This window comes from Aquarana catesbeiana, linkage group LG06 (assembly GCF_042186555.1).
Source record: "Aquarana catesbeiana isolate 2022-GZ linkage group LG06, ASM4218655v1, whole genome shotgun sequence".
NCBI lineage: Eukaryota > Metazoa > Chordata > Amphibia > Anura > Ranidae > Aquarana > Aquarana catesbeiana.
Window position 1 is genome coordinate 72,381,779 of NC_133329.1, and position 25,289 is coordinate 72,407,067.

General features: G+C 42.6%; 1 protein-coding gene across 1 annotated transcript in view; it reads left to right on the forward strand.

Moving 5' to 3' along the window:
• The window catches only part of LOC141147985 (uncharacterized), a 691,676-nt gene that overhangs the window by 98,923 nt on the left and 567,464 nt on the right, over positions 1-25,289 (forward strand). Inside the window, exons 10-11 of the mRNA XM_073635140.1 lie at positions 8,363-8,707; positions 11,473-11,766. Coding sequence (XP_073491241.1) covers positions 8,363-8,707; positions 11,473-11,766 — 639 coding nt within the window. The remainder of the gene's footprint in view (positions 1-8,362; positions 8,708-11,472; positions 11,767-25,289) is intronic.

Sequence of the window (25,289 nt, forward strand, 5' to 3'; positions counted from 1 at the left end):
TCCCAACCGAAATTGATAACGGAGAGCCGCATCGTTCCAGTTAGTATCCGCACTCCACTTCCTGAATTCAGTCACATAATCCTCTGCTGCTCTGCGACCTTGTTGAAGGGTGTGTAGAGCCGCTTCTGCAGTTACAGATAGCTGGGCGTCATCATATAACTGGCCTAGTGCGTCAAAGAAAGTGGAGAGGTTGGTCAGAGATATGTCCTTTTGCTCTAAGAGGCAATGGGCCCAGGTTTGGGGGTCACCAGAGAGCAGAGAAATCACGTAGCCCACCTTTGTAGCCTCCAGGGAAAAGGTACGTGGCTGAAGAGCAAAAAATAGTTCGCAGGAATTGCGGAAGGCTCTGAACTTATGGCGGTCTCCAAAGAAACGCTCAGGTGTGGGAACCTTAGGTTCCGGAGGGAGCATCACCACCGTTGAGGAAGGCCCAACTGAAGGAGCAGGAGCAGAGGAAGCTCCCTGAGCCCCAATGGGGTTAGACAGGGTTAACACTCGTTCCTCCAGTCTGGTGTATCCTTGCTGCAGATTTTTGACTGCTTCAGTCAATCCTGCTAGGTGTGCACAGAGTTCCTCCATGGGAGACGTTCCCTGCTCAGGCTCAGACATGGCTGTCTGCTACTGTCACGTACCTGGTAGGTTGTGAGCCTGAAGTGCAGGAAAAGACCTCCCTTACAGCTCCCACTCCCGTTCCCCTGGAATGGAGACAGAGGGCCAGGAGTGAAGAGTGGTATGGGTGCCTGGCAGGATCAACAGTTGCTGAAGGTCCAGTAGTGGTGGCACCCTCTGGAGTTCAGTAGCCTGAGGAGTAGACTGAGGACAGAGACTGGAATGCAGGACTGGAACCAGGAACAACAGCAGATAATAGCAGACTGGAAGCTGGACTGGAACAACAGCAGAAGATAGCCTGGAACACTGGACTGGAACACAGCAGAAGGTAGCCTGGAACGCTGGGCTGGAACACAGCAGAAGGTAGCCTGGAACGCTGGGCTGGAACACAGCAGAAGGTAGCCTGGAACGCTGGACTGGAACACAGCAGAAGGTAGCCTGGAACGCTGGGCTGGAACACAGCAGAAGGTAGCCTGGAACGCTGGACTGGAGCCAGGAACAACAGCAGGTAATAGCAGACTGGAAGCTGGACTGGAACCAGGAACAACAGCAGGTAATAGCAGACTGGAAGCTGATGAAACACAGCGGAGGGTCAACAAGCCGGTGGTCAGTAACGTTCGGACAGCAGAGGTACCAGGGGTAATGCAGAGGGATGGTCAGGCAAGCCAAGAGAGTCTGGTGCAGGCAGATAGCAGGATCGTCAAACAGGAAGCCGGGTCAGATAACAGGAAACACAGATCAGATCAGGTAACACTCACAGAACGCTGTAGAGCAGACAGCAGGGATGGAGTGTGACAGGCAGGTTTAAATAGCCCGCCGGACACCAGCGGGAGTGCGCGTGCCCGTGCGTGACCGCACCCGTGAACGCGCGCGCATGCGCAATGGGACCCGTGGCCGGGTTCCCGTGCGCCTGGGACGCCGGTTACTGGCAGGATCTTCGTGACACAAATATACATAATTTGTGTGTAATACCTCCTACTTCAATGCCAGTTATAGTTTGGTTTGTTCTGATGTATTGGGCCATGGGTTCGAGTATAAGGGCAAATAATAAGGGAGATAAAGGGCAACCCTGTCGGGTACCTCTTTCGATATTAAAGGCTTCAGATTTGTATCCAGCATATTTTATATAGGCTTTGGGTTTATTATATAATGCTTTGATCCATGTTAAAAAGTGGGGTCCAAAACCCCATTTTTGTAATGAATATTGCATATATTGCCAGGATACTGTGTCAAATGCCCTCTTAATATCGAGAGATAGAAAATATAAAGGGATTTTCCGTTTTTTAGCAATATGTGCCAATAACACTGCCCTGCGTATATTATCGCCTGCCTGTCTATTTGGCATGAAGCCTACTTGATCTCTATGTATTAATTTTCCTATAATGCTATTGAGGCGTTTTGCTATTATTTTTGCTAATAATTTAATATCGAGGTTTAACAGAGAGATAGGCCGATAATTCACACAGGAAGTATCATCAGAAAGGGGTTTTGGGATCATACAAACAATTGCCATTAGTGTTTCTTGCCGAAAAGAATGTCCATCTAGAAGTTTGTTAAAAGTTTCAGTGAGAATGGGAGAGAGTATTTCTGAGAATGTTTTATAGTATAAAGCCGAGTAGCCGTCTGGGCCTGGTCTTTTGTTAAGTTTTAGGCCTTTTATGGCGTTAGCAACTTCATCTATAGTTAAAGGCTCATCCAAACTGCTTTTTTGATTCTGAGATAACTCAGGTAAGGTTATTTTTGAGAAGAAGGATTCAGCCTCTGTAGGATTAAATTCATTGTTTGTCTTGTATAAAGTTGCGAGATGTGAGTGAAATTTATGGACTATTTTAACTGGATTACAAGTGTAAACATTTTTTGATAATTTCAAACGTATTGGTTTGAAAGATTTGTTAGTTGAATTTAATGCTCGAGCCAAATATGTACCTGGTTTGTTTGTATTCATGTAGAAATTGTGTTTGGAGCGTTTGAGGGATTTATCAACTGACTCAGTGAGAAATAGATCGTATTCCAATCTAGATTTTTCCAGATGAGATTTTGTACTCTGAGATGGATTATCTTGAAATGATATGTAGGCTGCATTAAAATTGAGTTCTAGTTTTTTTGCTAGATTTTTGCGTTCCCGTTTAAATAGTGCCATTTGTCTTTGTATTGTACCACGCAAGACAGGCTTATGAGCTTCCCACAGTGTTATTGGGGAGATGTCTGTTGTATTATTAATTGATATGTATTCCTTTAAAGCTTGTTCAATGGCCATCTGATGTAGTGGGTGTTTGAGCATTATGTCTGGTAAGTACCACGTTGGGTCATGCGCTTTTGGTATGGCTGAGGCTATAGTAGTGTATACTGCATTATGGTCAGACCACGGAATCGGAATTATATTTGATGCAATAATATCTGGTATCATTCTTTTTGTTAGAAAAATATGATCTATTCTGGTGAAGGTTTGATGAGGGTGCGAGAAATAAGTGAATTTCTTTTTCATTGGGTTACTTTCTCTCCATGAATCTACCAGATTGTATTTGGAAAGAAGTTGAGAAAAAGGTAATCTAGAGGTTATTTTGGATGGTGTAAAAGCTGATTTATCTAGAAATGGGAGGAGGACCTGGTTCGAATCCCCACACATTATCACTGTTCCGATTTTGTGTGTATTAATCACTTGTAATATATGTGAGAGGAATGGTGTAGGTTGTTTGTTAGGAGCGTAGTAGGAAATCACTGTGATTGCTGTATCCATTATATAACCCATGAGTATCAGGTATCTACCTTCTGGGTCTTTAATTTCTAATGATAAGGTGAATGGTGTGGATCGGTGAAATGGAATTAGAGTTCCCCTTTGCTTGGTACAGGCAGAAGCCGTATAAATTTGTTGATAAAAAGGAGAAATATATTTTGGAGTAGAATCTTTGGTGAAGTGTGTTTCTTGGAGGCATACTATGTGAGCCTTCTTGTTATGGAAAGTACGGAAGGCTTTGGTCCTTTTTTGAGGGACATTTATTCCCTGAACATTCAGGGAAAGTATATTCAGTGGTGCCATGGCAATAGATCAAATAGTTTTGACTTACTTTTTGTTATGCAGAGCTGACTGCGCAGATCAACCTGTGTGGACTGAAGAGATGAATAGATAGAAAAGAAACCAGTGAATTCTGGAGTAAAGAGTAAACAAAAAACATATGAGATTAGATGATACATTGTATAAATTATTTTTTGCAAGTAATCACAATTTACCCGTGAAAGAGAATAAATATCTCTCTCAGGGGAATAAGTGCCTTCGTCACACTCCCACATAATATGGTTGGGAGAATGAGGAGGGCTAATGGGGGTACACGGATCTTCCGCTTACAGGAGAGAACTGCTATGTCAAAAGACATCAAAATGATGTTTCATTAATTGGAGTGCAGAATATAGTTTTTGTTGAAATTATTTATTCCAGGGAGGTTGTAGTCTTGCCCCAGGCTAAATAATTCAGTTAGAAAGGTACTGTTAATAACTTTGGTATTGATGAAGATAGTTTGAATTATTTTGGGATTTTAACCCTTTTAGAGTAAACAATTACACATTTTATTCATATGTAACTGTTTAGATATGTTAACTCATAAAATTGAGGTTGTATTGCTTCAGATAAGAATAAACAAAAACATAATTCTAGGAACTAGTTAGGTAATAATATATTTGTTTTAAGAAAAGAAAGAAAAAGCTTCAATTACTTCTGGATTATTGAACATATTTGTCCTAAAAAGTAATAAATCTATTGTTATTACCTGAAAATATATAACTGAACAAGAATTTCCTTGTTTCACTTATATATTCTAAGGCTATATGAATCAGAAGTAATAAGAAATATAACTGGAATGTAACATGATCCCACACAGTGTGTGACTATCAGAATGCAGTTACATTCAGTTATAAATATAGATTTTTTATAGAGAACCATCTCTTAGTATAATAAATGAAGAGATATCAGGAAATAGGATGTCAGTCCATTGAATCTTCTTGGTCCATGGATGATGTGGCATAACGGCCTCTTTTGTGAGAATGATGATTCCCATTTTGTTCTGAAATTTTCTGGGTGCTGCCTGAAGGTGAAGATGATACCATTCTTCTGCGTGTGGGAGTGTTGCTGCTTGTGGGTTCTGTCAGATTTAATTTTAAAAGGGTTTGTTGTAGTTCGTCTGCTGATCTGCTTCTGTAAATTGTACCTTGGTAGTTAAATCTGACTGAAAAGGGGAAGCCCCATTGATACATAATGTTGTGGCGTTGCAGTTCCATTAGTTGGGGTTTCATGGATCGTCTTTTAGTAATAGTAAGTTGGGATAGGTCAGCAAAAATTTGATAATTGTGTCCTTGAAAATTAAGTTCCTTTTTTTCTCTTGCAGCAATTAGTATTTGTTCTTTCGTTCTGTAATAATGAAATTTTGTGATTACATCACGTGGGGGTCCATCTTTCTTTTTGGCTGTGAGGGCTCTGTGTACTCTGTTCAGTTCTAAACGTTCAATAGGGATATCTGGCTTTAGTTCTTGTAATAGAGCAGTAATAGTAGATTGCAGGTCTGTCACAGTTTCAGGTATTCCCCTTATGCGCAAGTTTGAACGTCTGGCTCTATTTTCGTAATCTTCGAGCTTAGTTTCAGGTATTCCCCTTATGCGCAAGTTTGAACGTCTGGCTCTATTTTCGTAATCTTCGAGCTTAGTTTGAAGTATTAAATTCTCTTTTTTTAATTGTTCCAATTCTGTTATATTTTCTTGGGTTGTAATTTCAATTTCATCCATTTTTATTTCTAAGGCTGCGGTGCGGTTTCCCAGCTCTCTTATTTCTTTGGTTAGGCTTTTTGTTATTTGGTCTGAGGTTTGTTTTAAAGCCTTATGAAGCATCTTTTCAAATTGTAATAATATTACTGGGGATACTGAGGAGGCTTGTGGAGAAGTTTGTGAGAGGATTTGTTCTGTATCTGACTCAAATGGAGAGTCTTGCTGTGACATTTTCTGTCTGTGAGAGCGCCCTGATGCTGTATCTTGTGAGGTGACTGGAGCTGCTTCAGCTGCAGTGAGTGCCTGTGAGCTCTTTGTGAGGTGATTTTTATTTCTGCCACGGTTTCCTCCCAGTACCATATTTCCTGCCCAAACTTTCACAGTTTGTTCCCTGGGGCAAAAAGGTTCAAATGGATACCTTTTGAGCCTGCAGGCTCCGCTTTGTCCTTCTCTTCTCTCCTCAGCGGTGTAGAGCTCTAACAATGTATGTCTGCTCCGCTAGGCTCCGCCTCCTGCCCTCCTGTAGCCAGTTTTCAATCCATGTACTCACCCTATGGTCCATGCCAATGGACCTTACTTTGTACAATAAACGTTTATGGGGAACTGTAGCAAATGCTTTTGCAAAATCCAGATACACCACGTCTACGGGCCTTCCTTTATCTAGATGGCAGCTCACCTCCTCATAGAAAGTTAATAGATTGGTTTGGCAAGAACGATTCTTCATGAATCCATGCTGATTACTGCTAATGATATAATCACAATCTGGGATCTCTCTCTCTCTCTCTCTCTCTCTCTCTCTCTCTCTCTCAAAGAAAAACTCAAATATCACATGGTCCTAAGTATTCAGACCCTTTGCTCAGTGCAAAATCACTCTATTGTGAAAACAGAATATTGTGAAAACAAAAATTATTAAAATGGTGAAAAAATGTCAGTGATAATGTCTACCAACTAAACTACAACTAGTGAAAAATTCATAAATAAATTACTGAATAGTGAAAATGATCAAAATGTACAAGGTAAGAAATTAAAAAATATAAAATTATAAAGGAAAAGTCCGCAAATGGTTTCCAGATATCAATGTGTTCAAAAAATATAATGAATCAAAAATGGAAAACAGAACTTATGAGTGAATTGAGCTTCTGGCCAAATCTTCCTTGGGTTCAGCAGAGCATCGAATAACAGTATTCAGTCACCATCACCAGTCACACAGCCTACTCACCAGATGGGGACAACCAACAGAGCTTCTCACGGTCACAACAAAGTGCAGATGCTGGAACTCAGGTACTGGAACTTACACTTTGGGGACAACCAACGGAGTTTCTCACGGTCACGGCTAAGTGCAGATGCTGGAACTCAGGTACTGGAACTCAGGTGTCTTAATTACAGCTAAGGCTACTTGGATGCATGCAGCCAAACTCAGAAGCTCCTGTCCTGGGCTGCTTTGCTCAGTATTTAGTAGAAGCACCCTTTTGATCTAATACAGCCATGAGTCTTTTTGGGAAAGATGCAACAAGTTTTTCACACCTGGATTTGGGGATCCTCTGCCATTCCTCCTTGCAGATCCTCTCCAGTTCTGTCAGGTTGGATGGTAAACGTTGGTGGACAGCCATTTTTAGGTCTCTCCAGAGATGCTCAATTGGGTTTAAGTCAGGGTTCTGGCTGGGCCATTCAAGAACAGTAACGGAGTTGTTGTGAAGCCACTCCTTCGTTATTTTAGCTGTGTGCTTAGGGTCATTGTCTAGTTGGAAGGTAAACCTTCGGCCCAGTCTGAGGTCCTGAGCACTCTGGAGAAGGTTTTCGTCCAGGATATCCCTGTACTTGGCCACATTCATCTTTCCCTCGATTGCAACCAATCGTCCTGTCCATGCAGCTGAAAAACACCCCCACAGCATGATGCTGCCACCACCATGCTTCACTGTTGGGACTGTATTGGACAGGTGATGAGCAGTGCCTGGTTTTCTCTACACATACCGCTTAGAATTAATTCCAAAAAGTTCTATCTTGGTCTCATCAGACCAAAGAATCTTATTTCTCACCATCTTGGAGTCCTTTAGGTTTTTTTTAGCAAACTCCATATGGGCTTTCAGGTGTCTTGTACTGAGGAGAGGCTTCCGTCGGGCCACTCTGCCATAAAGCCCCGACTGGTTTAGGGCTGCAGTGATGGCTGACTTTCTACAACTTTCTCCCATCTCCTGACTGCATCTCTGGAGCTCAGCCACGGTGATCTTTGGGTTCTTCTTTACCTCTCTCACCAAGGCTCTTCTCCCCCGATAGCTCTGTTTGGCCGGACAGCCAGCTCTAGGAAGGGTTCTGGTCGTCCCAAACGTCTTCCTTTTAAGGATTATGGAGGCCACTGTGCTCTTAGGAAACTTAAGTGCAGCAGAAATTTTTTTGTAACCTTGGCCAGATCTGTGCCTTGCCACAATTCTGTCTCTGAGCTCTTCAGGCAGTTCCTTTGACCTCATGATTCTCATTTTCTCTGACATGCACTGTGAGCTGTAAGGTCTTATATAGGCAGGTGTGTGGCTTTCCTAATCAAGTCCAATCAGTATAATTAAACACAGCTGGACTCAAATGAAGGTGTAGACCCATCTCAAGGATGATCAGAAGAAATGGACAGCACCTGAGTTAAATATATGAGTGTCACAGCAAAGGGCCTGAATATTTAGGACCATGTGATATTTCAGTTTTTCTTTTTTTAATAAATCTGCAAAAATGTCAACAATTCTGTGTTTTTCTGTCAATACTGTCAATTAATGTGTGTACATTAATGAGGAAAAAAATTAACTTAAATGATTTTAGCAAATGGCTGCAATATAACAAAGAGTGATAAATTTAAGGGGGTCTGAATACTTTCCGTCCCCACTGTATATATATATATATATATATATATATATATATACTGTATTTTAATTTTGAAAGTGTCCAAACACAATGTTGTATTTTGTATAAAGTAACCTGTTTATATTCTTGATACTGACAAGTTCAACTCAATATTCTATAGATTTCCCATGGCGGCCAAAAATTAAAGGAATAACTCCATTCATTCTGCGGTTACACCAGGAGATCACAGTTAGATGTACAATCTCTGGTTATTTCTCAAACAATCTAGCAGTGACTTGGATAGAGAAGAAGGGAGATGCTATAACTGACTGTACACAGAAGAGACACAATTACCATATACCTGATATAAGACATGAGAGAATGGCTGATAACTCCTATCAGTGCTCCCCTTCCTTATCCTTCACACCCATATCAGACAAGGAGGATCTGGAATTTCTCTGCAGAGTGGAACATCCCAGCCTGGAACACCCAATAGAACGAAGCACAGGACCTTCCAGGGTAAACGGTGAGTTTCTTATAGATATATTAATTTTCAAAATAACACAAAATTACAACAAAGTTGTGATATGCAAAAAACACAATGCATTTATAGAAGAGAGTGTGATAAAAATGTATGATGAAAAAATGTATGATTTTCTAAATGCATATGGCAGAGAGGCAAATACACTAGAGAACTGGACACCATACATTTTTTTAAGCATTGAAATCTCCTACCTAAAAAACTTGTTTCTAAGTTGTGCAAATGCACAGCATTTGTTCAAAAGTAAAGTAATACACAGGACATCTAGTTCTCACAGAGCAATATCAATGTCTTCCATTGGAGAGACAAGAGCAGCCTGAAGTAAAGCAACAAGCAGCATTTCTTTATGTTGCTGGTCACTGATCAGATACCTGACAAAAATTCCTACTGCTGTCCATACATACATTAAAACTTTGTTGGCTTCTTACAAGGCCTCGCTGATAAAAGCAAATGTAAACCCAATCACTCAGGAATTTCAAAAACAATTTCATTTTTTTTTTTAAACAGAAGGGACCTCTGCTATATAGGCTATAAAGAGCCCCCAGGAGGTTTATGCCATAATGTGCTAGTATGCATCACATATTAGCACATTATGGCAAACCAACCTATCAAACAAAGCCCAAACTTACCTGTCAAACTTCCATCTTCACCCAGTCTTCCTTCCAGGTTCACTCTGTTCGGCTGCTTGAATATCCAGGCCTCGATAAGGTCACTTCTATGTATGTACACTGCAATCACTTCATCAGGGCACAAAACTGTGTTGTTCGCAACTCAGAGTACATTACCGCTGACAGGCTGAGAAGCATTTATGACACAAAGGACCACTAGGGTCTCTTCTGTCATATAAACTCTACTTGTCTGCATTTTATTTTTAAATCAGAGTTTAAATTCACGTTATACTGTAGCTTTTCGCAGTGATCCTACCCTTATTAAGATACCTCCAGTTACAGGTTGACAAAGCCCTCTTTGCCAATTGTTTTCCTGTGTTGTCACTAGACATGTGCACTGCCGAAAAAATTGTTTGTTTTTGTTTTCGTTTCATTTGTTTATTTGTTTTTTTTTCAGAAATTCTAAAATTCGTAAATACTGAATTTGAAAATACGAAAATCCGAAAATTCAAAATAATAACTAACCGTTAAATTATAGGTATTGGATTTTCAGGGGAAAAAAGTGCCTGTTATACGTCAATAAATACGGTAGTTATTATTTCAGATTTTTGATTTTTTGGGTTTGTGGATTTTCCTCTTATTTTTTGATTTCTGTTCTTTAGAATTTTCATTCCTATTTTTGGATTTCCGAATTTCCAAAATTTCGAATTTCCGAATTTCCAGATTTCCGAATTTTTGAATTTCCGTATTTCGAATTTTCAAATTTCATAATTTCCACATTTTCAAATTTCTAAATATTCAGAAAATTTAGAAAAATCGGAAATTCGGATATTTCCAAATTAACGAATTTGTCTAAATTTGTTAAAAAACTGATTCGGAACTAAACGAATTGCACATGTCTAGTTGTCACTAAGGCTGAGCTCAGGCGTGTTCGCAACCCGCACATGCAGAGCCCGCCAGGAAGTTGGCACTGCACAGCGCTAATCACAGGCAGTGAGACATTTTACAGATCCGCGGTTGCAGAGATTGGGAAATGTCTCACTGCCAGTGATTAGCGCTGGGCATTGCCGACTTCCTGGGGGGCTCTGCATGTGCGGGTTGCGAACATACCTGAGCTCATCCTTAGTTGTCACCCTGTTAGGAGGGAGCACCTAATGGAGACTACAAGTGGTCGTTTCAAAAGCATGATCCACAATTATCACCATCAGGAAACCTGCCCTAAGAAATGTTATGCACCCAATTGCTGTAGTGCATGTAGAGAGGAAGTGGCTGCAAAGATGCTGCAGGGGATAAGAAGCACTTAAATGCAGAAAATGATAAAACAAAGTGATCCAAACATTCAGAATAAAAGACAATTGTATATGATATGTTGTGCTGTACAAACTAAATGTTATCTAGTTAGGAATTTTAAGATACCTGCCTGGATTCTGAAAACTATATGAATTTATTTAGCCCTTAGGGTGATATCATAGAAATGAAGCAACATAGAAATGTGCTGAGTGTCTCTTCTTGCTGAGCTAAAAAAATATATGTATATGTATTATTAATTACAGGTACTTATATAGCCCCATCAATTTACACAGCATTTTACATACATATTGTACATTACATTCACATCAGTCTCTGCCCTCAAGGAGCTTACAATCTAAGGCCCCTAACTCACATTCATAAATACACATACTAGAGACTGGAGCCAATTAACCTACCAGCATGTCTTTAAAACATGGGAGGAAATCCACACAGGCACAGGGAGAACATGCAAACTCCAGGCAGGCAGTGCTGGGGTTGGGATTTGAACTGACAGCTCTATTTCTGCTAGGTAGAAGTCCTAACCACTTAGCCACAGTGCTGCCAGATGATTGGCAATTGCAGTGGGAGTGTGACAAGGAAAGAATGATCCCCATTCAAATCTGTAATAAACTTGCACAGCTCAGCATGGGGGAAACATATACAGTATATATGGGTGTCCCAGGGGTTAAATGCTGAAAATGACACTACTGGCAGAGTCTCTGTACAGTACTTCCCATGTTTATGGCACATATTTTGAGTCCGGTGATATCTCACATACTGTACAGGAAATTTCTATCTGACGTACATGTGCTGGCAACAGAATTATTTACTTATTTTCCCTTTCCCTCCCAGTGACCCCCCAGGAGACAGATATAAAAGTGACCCCTTCTGAATCAGACCGAGTGCTGTGTTCTCTAACTTTAAGGAAGTTTTATCCTCAAAACATTGGTATAATATGGAGTAATGTAGAATTCAACAATCCAATTTTATCTTCAACCAAGAAAATTATTCAGACCGATGATGAGAAACTATTTGATGCTATAAGTGAGTGTGTCATTCCTTGGAAGTCTCTGAAGTCCTCGGTGAGGGTGACCTGGACACACGACTCATTAAAGGAGCCTGGACACCGAGATCTGCATATAACAGGTACTACAACCTATACAGCTATGACAATGCAGGATATACACAACAAACACAATAGATATCTCTCCTGCGCTCAGGTGTCCATGAACTAGACATGTGGAGCAGCCACCTAAAAAGGTAATGCCTAGCGTCTTGCAGCCCTCGTTTGAACAATGGGTATTCAAGCTAGAAAAAAACAGAAAAGAAGGAGGGCGCACCAACCTAGTGCATTACCACTAATAAACTTTAATGCAGCATAAAAACAGCAAAAATTATACTCACAAACGAGCTTAAAAAACCAGCTTTAAAAGGGCGCAAAGGTGCTGTTCTGTGGATCGACACACCAGGACCTGTTGCCGAGAGGGTCAGACTGGTGCAAATGGCCAATGGCTAACGCGTTTCGGGGGAGCACCCCTTTCTTCAGAGCCTAGACAGGCAATGGTTGGTCTCTCGAAATTCCCCCTCTATAAGTGTATATATGTATGCATATATCTATCACACCCAATTGGTGGCAACTCCCCCTCCCACAAATAATAAACACCACCCACCCATTCAGGTTAACCCTCCCTAGACCCATCCCTCTGAGTACGATCTCCATTTGTAGCCAGATAGTGGAAAATAAGCATCCCTCTATATTATCTGCTAAATGCACCGAGCCAACAGATCAATATCACTCTCAGCGTAGACCACATAGTACAGGGCGCAGCCACTCTGGACGACCACCCCAGGGGGGGAAGGGGGGGGGGCGCGGTGCATTTAGCAGATAATATAGAGGGATGCTTATTTTCCACTATCTAGCTACAAATTCGGATCGTACTCAGAGGGATGGGTCTAGGGTTAACCTGAATGGGTGGGTGGTGTTTATTATTTGTGGGAGGGGGCGTTGCCACCAATTGGGTGTGATAGATATATGCATACATATATACACTTATAGAGGGGGAATTTCGAGAGACCAACCATTGCCCGTCTAGGCTCTGAAGAAAGGGGTGCTCCCCCGAAACGCGTTAGCCATTGGCCATTTGCACCAGTCTGACCCTCTCGGCAACAGGTCCTGGTGTGTCGATCCACAGAACAGCGCCTTTGCGCCCTTTTAAAGCTGTTTTTTTAAGCTCGTTTGTGAGTATAATTTTTGCTGTTTTTATGCTGCATTAGAGTTTATCAGTGGTAATGCACTAGGTTGGTGCGCCCTCCTTCTTTTCTGTGGATATACACAACAACACAGAATCATTCATATTTACACTTGAGCAGCTTTTCTGGTTTTCAAAAACTAATGCAGCATTTTGTTTTGAGAAGATACACTTATAGTTTAGCTTTTTTTTTTTTTTTTTTTTTTTTTTAGATAGCATAAGGAAGGATTAGAACCCACCTGTGTCACAATTGTACTGTTGTCTGGGCCCTATTGGGGAGACTCACCTTCTCTTTTTGTCCTGGTGACAATTATTACTGAGATAGAAAGTGATGAAGAATCAATATTTTTTAGTTGTCACTGGAAAAAGAAGTGAGGGGACATTTTGCACAGGAATACCATTTCCAGTGATGGCTCTTTGGAAAGTTTACCTCTCACTTTTTGTTGCATTTCCAAAAGATAAAGTGAAGGGAAATCTCCCCAATGGGATGCAGTTTGCAAAAAATAAACTGGCAGAGATGTTAACGGTTTCCTACATTATCAGAAAATAAATAAATGCATTGATAAAATATTTTGGTTATAAATACACTGTAAAAACAGGAATTATTTCCCCGTAGTTACCAACCATATTCGGTGTATTTAATATGATTGGTGACTGAGAGGTTTTAACATCAGTTCTTACGTTGACCATAGGCAGACATGTCCCCGACATGCAGAAAGATATCTACCCTTCTACACACATCACCAAGGGGGTCATTTACTAAGATGAATGCACTGCGCTGGTTCAGACCTTAATTGGTGCGCTGGATAAATCCTTAATCCAGCGTGTGAACCAGCGCAGACACAGGAGTACCTATAGGATCGCGCTGGTTCTCGGCGAGGTACATCTCACGCTCGCTGCAATAGGAAAAATACTCTTCCTATTAAAGCAGCGCGAGGAAAACCGGCGTGGGTTCCCCCCAGGGGCATACCAGGCCCTTCGGTTTGGTATGGATTTCAAGGGGAACCCCTACGCCGAAAAAACAGCGTGGGGTCCCCCCAAAGTCCATACCAGACCCCGATCCAAGCACGCAGCCCGGCCAGTCAGGAAAGGGGGTGGGGACGAGCGAGCGCCCCCCCTCCTGAACCGTACCAGGCCGCATGCCCTCAACATGGGGGATGGGTGCTTCGGGAAGGGGGGCGCGCTGAGGGCCCCCCACCCCAAAGCACCTTGTCGGACAAGGGCCTCTTCCCGACAACCCTGGCCGTTGGTTGTTGGGGTCTGCGGGTGGGGGGCTTATCGGAATCCGGGAGCCCCCTTTAATAAATCCGCCCGCAAAACGCCACTGGATCGGCATTTTGCCGGCGGTATCACAGCGCTGCCCCATTGATTTTAATGGGGAGGAGCAGTGAGTTCACCACTCCAAAGAAGCTGCTGGCAGGACTTTTTGTGATGCCCTGCCAGCGCACCACTCCAGTGTGAAAGCCCTCACTGGAGTGAAGGAGCCCCTTCTTTAAGGTGTTTTTCAGGCGCTATTTTTAGTGCCGTAGTGCCTAAAAACGCCCCAGTGTGAAAGTTGCCTAAAAAAAGTCCTGCTAGCAGCATCTTTGGAGCGTTGTATAAACCGCCCCTGCCCATTAAAATCAATAGGACAGCGCGGCTATACCGCCGGCAAAACGCCACTGCAGTGGTGTCTTGCATGCGGATTTAACCCCTTTCCGGTCGCTAGTGGGGGTTAAAACCGCTAACGGCCAAATACCGCCGGTAAAGCAGCTCAAAAAATAGCGCCGTTTTACTGCTGCCGCCCGCACCGCCCCAGTGTGAAAGGGGCCTAAGGCCCCCCTCACACGGATGGACCTTTCAGGTCCGCCTTGGACCTGAACGGACACTCCATAGACCTCTAGGAAGGATCGGATGTCAGTGGTGACATGTCCGCTGACATCCGACCCACTCCAATCCTAAAAAGTGTAACGGAGGAAAAACCAATTTTTCCATCCATCTGCGGATCAAATCGGGTGACGACGGACTCTACGGTCTGTCATCAACAGATCCCCCATAGAGGAGAGCAGCACTCTGACAGGTCTGTGCCTGTACAGTGTGCAGAGACAGACCTGTCATCTGCCTGCCCAGCGGGGATCGGCGGAGCGATCCCCCGCTGAGCAGAGCGGGCTCTGTACACGGGGTACAAAGTCCCATCATGTGTATGAGGCTTAAACACCAGAAATTCAAGTTTTCATATCTTTAAAGGTCACCATACATTGGCCAATCGGTTAGATCTTCCATAAATTAGATTCAGTGCAAGAGCCTGTTTGATTTTCTACAATTAGAAGTAATTCTTACAGTGCATCTTCCTATTACTGCTTTAGCCTAATGCTCTATTTCCACTATTTCAACACCAAAGTTGCGTGATTTCCAATGTGCTTTTTCGGCTTGTTTTCCACTATTGCAACTTGTCATGCCACTTGGGACTGAAAAGTTGCATCACAAGTTCTACCCCATGATTTACAATGAGTACCGTTCAGATGTCTGCGACTTCAAGTCGCAGCAACTTCAAAGTAGTCCCTGCACTACTTTGTCCCATTTTGATGCGACTTGAGGTCCATAGACCTCAAAAATACACAGGCATTGCTTCAAGTTTTGGCAAAAAGTTGCGGGAAACTCGTGGCAAAAAACATGCAACTTTGGGCTTTCAATAGTGGAAAACGAGCCTTAATGCCACGCGACTAATTCAAAACATCTGAGAAAAAGTCGCACTGAAGTTGGAACAAAGTAGTGCAAGAACTTTTTTTGGAGTTGCACCAATTAGAACGGGGGAACATTGAAATACATGTGTTTTGAATTGTCCTGTGACTTCACATGTGTCAAGTCGCACAACAACTCGCAGTAGTGGAAAGAGAGCCTAAGGCCACTTGGGACTGAAAAGTTGCATCACAAGTTGTACCCCATGATTTACAATGAGTACCGTTCATATGTGTGCGACTTGCTTACGCACATGCCGTATACAGAGCGGGCACACATCTTTATTACAGAAATCCATAGTTGGCATGGAAATTAACCACTTGCTTACTGGGCACTTAAATCCCCCTGCTGTCCTGACCAATCTTCAGCGCTGATCAATTTTGAATGACAATTGCACGGTCATACTTAGCCAAATGTTTTTTGTTTTTTTTAAGTTCTCACAAATAGAGCATTCTTTGGGTGGTATTTGATCACCTGTGTGGTTTTTTTCTTTTGTTCAAAAGAAAAGACAGATTTTTTAAATAATTTTGTATATTTTTGGATGTTTTGATATTAAATTTTGCAAACAGGTAATTTTTCTCCTTCATTGATGTACGCTAATGAGGCGGCACTGATTGGTTACACTGACAGGCAGCACTGCTTGGGACCACTGGTGGGCATTGATAGGTGGCACTGGAAGGGGGTACTGGTGGGCACAGATGAGGCAAGAATTGCCTCTTCGGGACCAATGTCCCTTCCACCTAAGCCGGTGATCAGCTTTTATTTTTATCCTCATGTTGTCAGCGTGAGGAGAAAAAATAAACAGATCGGCCCTTACTTCGATCTGTGATCACCCGAGTCTCAGTGACTACGTCCTATGACAGCCTCCCAGATAATGTTTAGAGTCAAAGGCAACTGATGACTTTCTATTAAAGGTCTAAATGGGCCATTCACATGCATCACAATTGAACTTAGGAATGTGTCTTTGCAAAGTTAAACTCATTAAAATCCTTTCTTATTTTTGCTTGGGGATAGACTGCAGAGGGATTATAAGTTTTGGGGGATGTCTACCCCCCTGATAGGGGGAAGACACCTCCCAAATTTTGCCAATTTCGCATTCAAAATTATTCACTTCCTGTCACATAGCCAAACAGGAAGTGAGGGTAAAACCCTACCAATGTATGTCCTTGGGGACACACAGGTCAATCTAAATAGTTTCCCCATTCGGGAAATTGCACTCTAGCATTTTGCCATGTACATCCCAAATTATTATGTATCTTGGGGTTTATTTACTAAAAGGGAAATCCACTTTGCACTACAAGTGCACTTAGAAGTTCAGTTGCTGGAGATGCGAGGGGGACATGCAAGGAAAAGAAAAAAACAGCATCTTTGCCTCTACATGATTGGATGATAAAATCACTAATGCTACCCCTCTGATTTTCATCAACTACACTTGTATTGCAGAAAGGATTTGCCTTTAACAAACCCCAAAATACCTAATAATTTGGGGTGTACACAACAAAGTGCTAGAGTGCATATTGCATAATGGGGGCACTAGTTAGATTGACCTGTGTGTCCCCAAGGAAAAATATTAGGGTTTTACTCTCACTTCCTGTTTGGCTATGTGACAGGAAGTGAAGCCAATTTTAAGAAAAGGGACACAAAGCCCGACCTTTAAAAAAAAAAAAAAAATTAAAATCTTGATTTCCCTCAAATGACCACAATTAGAATAGGATTGTCTTCAGCTTGATTTTAGTTCAGTGCTCCAAATCAGTGCTTCTCAACCCTGTCCTCAAGTATCCCCCAACAGGCCATGTTTGCAGGTTTTCCTTCATCTTGCACAGGTGCTTTAAATCAAAGTCAATGGTTTTGTATTTTGGACAGCTATTTTAGATAAGATAAAATTTCCTAAACATGTCTTGTCAGGTGGGTACTTGAGGACTGAGGCTGAAAACCACTGCTCAAAAAGAAAATTAAATACTTACCACTCTGAAATGTTACTTTCCTGGTCACTATCCATGGCAGCATACGCACAATCCATGCATGTGCTACCATGAAGGCACCAGGAAAGTAACTTAAAACTAAAAAAGAAAAAAAAAAGAAAAAGGGATTTGTCTAAGACATGCCAATCAGCCTAGTTAAGCTGCAGCTGGGAAATCCGTTGCATAAAAAGAACACACATAAAACAAAGAGTTTGAAACAATTTTATTGGTCCAAAAAAAAAAAAAAAAAAACAGGACTTGGAAAAGAAGCAAGGAAAGCAAAATACACACATGTATGTTAATTTGAGACACTAACAGAATAGGTTTGAGGTTTGACCCTTTCGCAGTGTAAATTAAGTTAAAAGGAGTGCACCCACAAATGGACATCTATTAACGATTAAAACAACATTAGGCACAACATCTTGAGAAAGAATTTTAAAAATAAGGCAGTGCAGACAGTTAAATCAAAGTGAACAACGTAAAAACAACAAAAATTGCCAACATAAAAAAGATTTCATGGTAAAATAACCACCACCCAAAAAAAAAAAAAAACAGCAAACCAAAGTAACAAATTGCATAAAAACACATCTATTTTGCAACAACATAACACACAAAATACAAATAGAAAATACATGTGTTAGAAACTCAATAAGGACACCCAAATGTACTCTCTTGCCGGCCCCACACACAATCTTGGCTCTTTTCAGGGCAAAGTAAAGATTGCTATCTGCAAGCTTTATATAACATAGGTTTGTATGCTAATGAGGCAATTGCAAACACATGGACAGTCCATTAAACACACAAAATGCAAGTTCACCCAATGTAGAGGCTGAACTTCAAAGTGGGTACACCTGTTAAAGAGGGAGTCCCGCGAAAAAACTGAAAATTGTTTCATACTTACCGTAATTTTCCTTTCCTGGTGCCTATCCATGGCAGCATACCTGTGATAAGCTCCGCCCCGGAGTCCTCCCCTCAGGATAGTTAATACATTATAAAATTGACAATCATACCCCCCAATAGCATTCTCCTATTATATCGAATACCAAGGGAGGGCATGTATGCTGCCATGGATAGGCACCAGGAAAGGAAAATTACGGTAAGTTTGAAACAATTTTCCGTTTTCCTGGTGCCTCCATGGCAGCATACCTGTGATACAATAAATAGCTAACAACAGGGTGGGTAATGCTCATAAAGAAAATTTTATTAAGGTAATGCGATAGCTGACTCAATTGCCCTTCTCCCAAACTCCACTGAAGTGAGTGCTCCTGGATCAATTCTGTAATGTCGGATTAACATGTTTGGGGATGCCCATGTGGCCGCCTGCCCCAAGGAAGTATGAATAGCCTGTTTGATGCTCTAAAGGGACTTGTGGCTTGCAGGTAGCATCTTAACACCTTGGAAATATCCAATTCTTGCAGCGAACCCGAAAGTGGATCCGTAAAGGTCGGCAGTGCCCAGACTTCCGAGAGAGTGGCCCGACAAGAGACTTTTGGGACAAATCCCCGAACTGTCCGCAGTTCCACCCTATCTGGAAAGAAGGCAATGTGCTCCTCTTCTGCCCCCAAAGCTTGTAATTCCGAGGCTCTTTTCCCTGACGTCACTGCAATTAGAAAGACTGTTTTGAGCGTCAGGTTCCATAAGGACGCGGATTCTATTGGAACGCAAGGCTGAACCGTTAGACAGTCCAGTACAAAGGGCAGATCCCAAGCACGAAAGGAATGTTTTACTGGAGGATGAATTTTTTCGACTGCTTTGAAAAACTGAATGATGAGTGCGTCTTCTGCCCATCTTTTCTGGGTAGCTGCCAAAATCGCTGCCAACTGGACTTTAAGTGAACTGCAACTGAGCCCAAGGTCCAAGCCAGCTTGCAAAAATTCCAAAATTAGTGTGTTGGAAGGTACTGTAGGATCCACACATTTGTCTGTTACAAACAACTTGAACTTTTTCCATATTTTCGAATACACATAATTTCTGGCTTTTAAAAGTGTCAAAATCACATTTGCAGAACACCCTAAAGAATGGAATTTCTCCCTTTCAACATCCAAACATGTTGGTTCAGCTTGTGAGGAGCTGGATGCACAAATCTCCCTTGGGAGAGAAGCTGAGGAAACACCAGAATTTTGATTGGGGGACCCATGCTGAGGCTCATTGCCCAGGGAAACCATGGCCTCCTCGGCCAGTAAGGAGGAATAGCCACCACTTTGACTGGTTCCTTCGTCAATCTGAGTAGGAACTTGGAAATCAAGGGCCTGGGAGGGAACGCATACGCCGTCTTGCAATGCCATGGGCTCGAGAGGGCATCTACTGCTTCTGATCGTGGATGAGGCCAGCAGGAGAGAAATCTTGGCAATTTGGCATTCTTTGGAGAGGCAAAAAGGTTGATTTCTGGAGGATTCTGGAGACTCCTGATTCAATTGAACACCGAAGGGTGAAGAGACCATTCATTGCTGTCTTGAAAACAGCGAGACAGATGATCCACTTCTTGATTCAGATGGCCTGGCAGGTAAACCGCTTTCAGATCTAGCAAATTTCTCTCCGCCCCCAAAACATAATGGGCTCCACTTCTCTCAGTAAAGTGATGCTGTGGGTTCCCCCCTGATGTTGTATATATGACACTGCCGCTCTGTTGTCCAGACATACTTGCTTCTGGTGCAGATGTTCTCCCAGACTCACTAGGGCCAGATAGATCGCCCGTAATTCCAAAACATTGGAGACTACCCCTTTCGTGGGAACGTCCCACCTCCCTTGAACCGCAAGGTGATCGCAGTGTGCTCCCCAACCCATCGAGCTTGCATTGGTGGTAAGAATGGTCCAGGAGGGACAATGAAGAAGACGAGGATTTAAGATTAAAATAAAAATAAAAAGTGTGGCGCTAATGAATAGTGAGACACCTGTTACTAATCAGGTAGCGGTGGTCTCTATGGGGGAGTGGTAAAACTTACAGTGTAAACTTGTAAAGTGAGAAATAATTATTTAGTGAAGTATCCAAAAGGAATAAATAACAGTGAATACTAAGAAGTGTAGAAAAGTGGAATAATCAGTGACAACCTATAAGTTGATTAAGAAACAATCATGCATATAAAACCATATTTCCAAAAAAAACAAAAACGAAACAGGCAAATATTGATGCAAGGTATCTCGATATACTGAGTATGCTGTTCAACAAGACTACTGTTCATTAGGAGAAAAATTACGAAAAAGGATATCCAAATCCCTAAGGGGAATAAACATATATGGAAACTACAAGTCTCTTAATGGGTAGATGAGGTACTCTTATTTAGTCCCACAACCGACTGGGCGTAAGCCGTCTTCCTATAAGGTGTTTATAGGTTGTTCAGAAAGGGTCCTTAAAAAACAAGCTGAATCCTGGCTCATATGGGTGATTTCAACCCGGAGAAAGAAAAAGCAAAAGGATGCCCTTACCAGATCAGGTGGACTCACAGGCCGTGGCGGTGAGTCAAACGAGCTTGTACCGTCAAGCGGTGTGGGGTGAAGATCTGTAAGAGGACTCGTGAAACATCTTGTCAGCGGTCCTCAAATGATGAGCCAAATTGGGATCCAGGGTCTCCAGGATGCGATTTCGGTCGCCAGATGACCGTTTCCTCAAGGGCCCGTCATATGTGTAAATAAGCAAAGAAGAGAAAAAAACTCCACATAGTGTAAATCCTTGATTTGTAGAAAGCGTAAAAGCACTTTATTTAAGGAATGTGCTCCAAAAAATTTTTTTTTACAAATAGGGGCAGTAAAAACTCGGCTCAAAGTCAAATTAACATCCAAAGATGACATAAAAATATATAAAAACAGCACAGTGGGTAGTGGTGGGGTGTAGTCATAGAAACCCGACGCGTTTCGCCTTCCAAGGCTTCTGCTGGGGTGAGGATTTAAGATTACCTCCTCTTTCGACCACCAGAGGAGACTCCTCCTCATGGAAGCCAAGATCGCAATGCGTTGATACAGTGATTTCCTCCTCCATTGCAGTAGAAAGCCCATTTGAAAAGTCCTCAAATGCCAATGAGCCCAGGGTAGCATCGGGATACAGGATGACATGGTCCCGATTAGACTTAAACAACCTGAGGCTGACAGGTGAGAGAGAGTTCTTACATGGCACATCTTCTGGACAATCGCTCTCACTTTCTGGTGGGGGAGGCACACTGTTCCGGTTAAGGTATTGAAAAGAGCGCCGAGGTAAATCATTACCTGAGTTGGGGTCAGGAGACTCTTCTCTGTATTCACCAACCATCCAAATTCCCTTAGGGTTGACAGGAGAATTTCCATGTGCTCCAACAGTTGGCATGGACTGTCCGCTAGCAGTAGGATGTCGTCCAGAAAGTGAAAAACTCGCAGCCCTTTTTCCCTGAGAGGTGCCAGGACTGCAATTAACACCTTCGAGAATATCCTTGGGGATATGCACAGCCTGAAAGGGAGGCACTGGTACTGGAGATGTGTGGCACCCACTGCCACCCTTAAGAATTTCTGGAAGGCAGGGAGAATGGGGACATGGAAATAAGCATCTTGTAAGTCTACCGAGATCATCCAGTCTCCCTGTTGGACCATCTGGATGATCGTGTGTAAGGATTCCATCTTGAAAGAGTCCAACTGAATAAAACGGTTTAATCTTTTCAGATCCACTACTGGTCTCCACTCTCCACTTTTTTTTGGGAATAAGAAAGAGAGGAGAATAGAATCCTGTGAATCTCTCGGATGGACAGGAATAACTGCTTGTTGAACTAGGAGCAGGTGAAGGTACTTCTGCAGAGCCTCCGCTTTTTGAAGTTGGTTGTTTTGTTAGGATGAACAAGTCTTGTGGGGGATGATCTAGGAATGTCCAGAAATGACCAAAATGGACTGTAGATACCACCCAAGGATCTTTGCACCGGCTGGACCGGACTTCTGCAAACCTTTTCAACCTGGCCCCTACTGGAGGGAGTTGGAGTGGCCTCCTGTCAAAAAGATTTTGTCCCCTCCTGGGGATTGGCGAGACTCCTCTGTTTGTTTGATTTTAGAAAAGTGGCCTGAGTACTTCTCCAAATTTTTTTGTTATCTCTATTTTGCCGAAAGTGAGAAAAGTTCTTGTTCCTGGAGGATTGAAACTTAGAAGACACAACTCGAGAGAGTCTCACTCTCCTGTCTTGGGGGAGCAATCCAGATTTTCCCCCAGTCACTCTAGAGATCGCCTTCTCCAATTTATCCCCAAAGAGAGCCTTCCCGTCAAAGGGGATATGGCACCAGTTTTGTTTCGATGCTGCGGCGGCTGCCCATGGCTTTAGCCACAGTGCTCTCTTGGCCATAATTGTGTGCAACATCGATCTGGCTGAGTACCTCACCGAATCAATGGCTGCTTCCCCTGCGAAGTCTGCCGATAATTTGAGTTCCTCCAACGCTTTAATGATGTCATCTTTTGGTACATCCTCACGAATGGCTGTCTCAATATTCTCAGTCCAGACCCTGATAGCATTAGAGACTGAAGCCAATGCTACCGCCGGTCTGCAGGCTCCTCCGGCCAACTGGTAGGCCTTTTTTAAGTCTACGTCTATACGCCTATCCGAAGGGTCTTTAAAAGAGGCTGAGTCCTCCATAGGTAGGGTGATATTTTTTGCTAGACGTACCACTGCAGCATCGACCACCGGAGGAGTGTCCAAGAGGGCAGAATCTGACTCTGTCAAAGGGTATAACTTTTGAAGCCGGATTAAGGAGAAGCGTTTGTCGGTCTTCTTCCATTCCCCCTCTATCAGATCCTTTAACTCCTCCATAAAAAGGGAAAAAAGGTAAGCTTCTTCTTTAAAAAAGGAAAAAATGACTTAGCCTTTTTAGGTGGTTCCTCCACCTCTTCCCAGCCGATAGCCTGCTTAACTGCAGAGACAAACAGTTGCACTAAAGAGAAATTAAAGCCTGAGGGTTCCGACTCATCTGTAGAGTCCTCTGAATCACCTCTATCCCCTGTTGCCGGGAGAAGTGGCCCTGCGGTGACCCCTGCAGGGTCCGCGGTTGATGTGCCAGGAGGAGTTGCTTCTGACAGCTGGTCTTGGACACTAGGTGTGCCCTGTTGTGAGGGAGACGAGTGTATTAACTCGGCTAAAGAGTCTTTAACCACTCTTCTTATCAAATCTGTCACCTGCTGAACCTCCCCTTTTTCTTGATCAACATAACCCCGCAAACAATCTTTGCAGATCAGTTTATCTGCCAACGGGATTGCTCCACATGCCTGGCATTTTTTGGTGCTTTCCCATCTAGGTGGGCTGGATGACCGATGTCTTTTAGAGGCTGACCTTCCATTGGAATGGTGGCGGGAACTAGTTGATCGGCTGTGCCCAGAACCTGGATGGGAGTGTCCACTGAGATGGCCAGAGTCCGGGCGTGCGTCTCACCTTGCGTTCCAGCCTTAACTTCCGGGTATGACGTGTGAGCGTGACTCCGCCTTACGCGTTTCGTCATAGGACATTTTCAAAGACGGCTGTGACAAAAAAAGTCCTATGATGAAACGCGTAAGGCGGAGTCACGCTCACACGTCATACCCGGAAGTTAGGGCTGGAACGCAAGGTGAGACGCACGCCCAGACTCTTTTTCCTGGTCTCATCCTTGCTCGCAGCCGCGCCTGTATGGGGTATTAATTTTATAAAAACCATATGTAATATGCAATTCCAATAAACTGGACCTACTTCACCACGAAAGCCCCCTGTTTATTATTTCTTCATTACGGAGGATAAAGCAGACCGGAGGTGGAGAATTGTGGAGGAGCCCAGTCCTGGAGCACCAGGTGAAACCCTGAGCTGAATCAATGGACGTACCCCACAGAGGAACGAAGCAAAATTACAGTGACAGCCATCCCAAGATACCCACTCCTTTGCCTAGTACCCCTGTAGGGGTGACTGTGTCTGGTGAGTGGGGGAGCACGGGGGGGAGCACCTGGAATCACCAGCGTTAATGAGCACGAAAGTCACCATCTGTCATCTTACAACATCTATAATAATATATAGATGTGGCTCCTATAGAACTGTTTTTTTCCATTTAAATATTGAAACTGCCTGTTTCCTCACAGAGACTATATGCATTATGCTATGCAGCCATAAAGAGGTTTTTTAACTACCATCTAAACCATATATACATCTGCTTGTAATTTTTGCTTATCATATGAACCATATATAGAGTACCAAATTGGGGTGATTGGCGCTGTTCAACTAGGTCCACTCTGATGTGCACAAACATATATAAGTGTAAACTACAAAATAAAAAATATTTTGTATAAAGGAATGATAAAAATTCCAAACGTGTGGGTAAAAATTTTTTTTGTGTATGTGTAAAAAATGCCCACAATCTATAAAGTGCAGTGTGTATTATCGCTTATATTACAACTCTAAAATTGGAGTGATCCAGATTAAGTCATCCCAAAACACGGTGAATAAATAAATGTAAGAAAAATAATTGTAAAAATACCAAAAATACTTGAAAAATCCTTAGTGGTAAAATCCTGTGCTGATGTGTGCATCCATTGTGCTAAAACATATTAATAAAAAGTATATGTTCATATGTGCATACAATAGTGTTTAAAACAAAAAGTGAATAATCAGTCCATAAAAACAAGTGTCCCCAAAAGAGAAAATCCATAGACCATTCTTCTTAAAGTGCAGTAACGTGTCTCTTCAATCACATAGCAATATTCCTGATGAGATAAGTGCTCCCAGCCTTCCAAAGGACCCCCCTTTTGTGCCCTCACTCACCGGAAGAATTCACCCCTGCAGGGGTA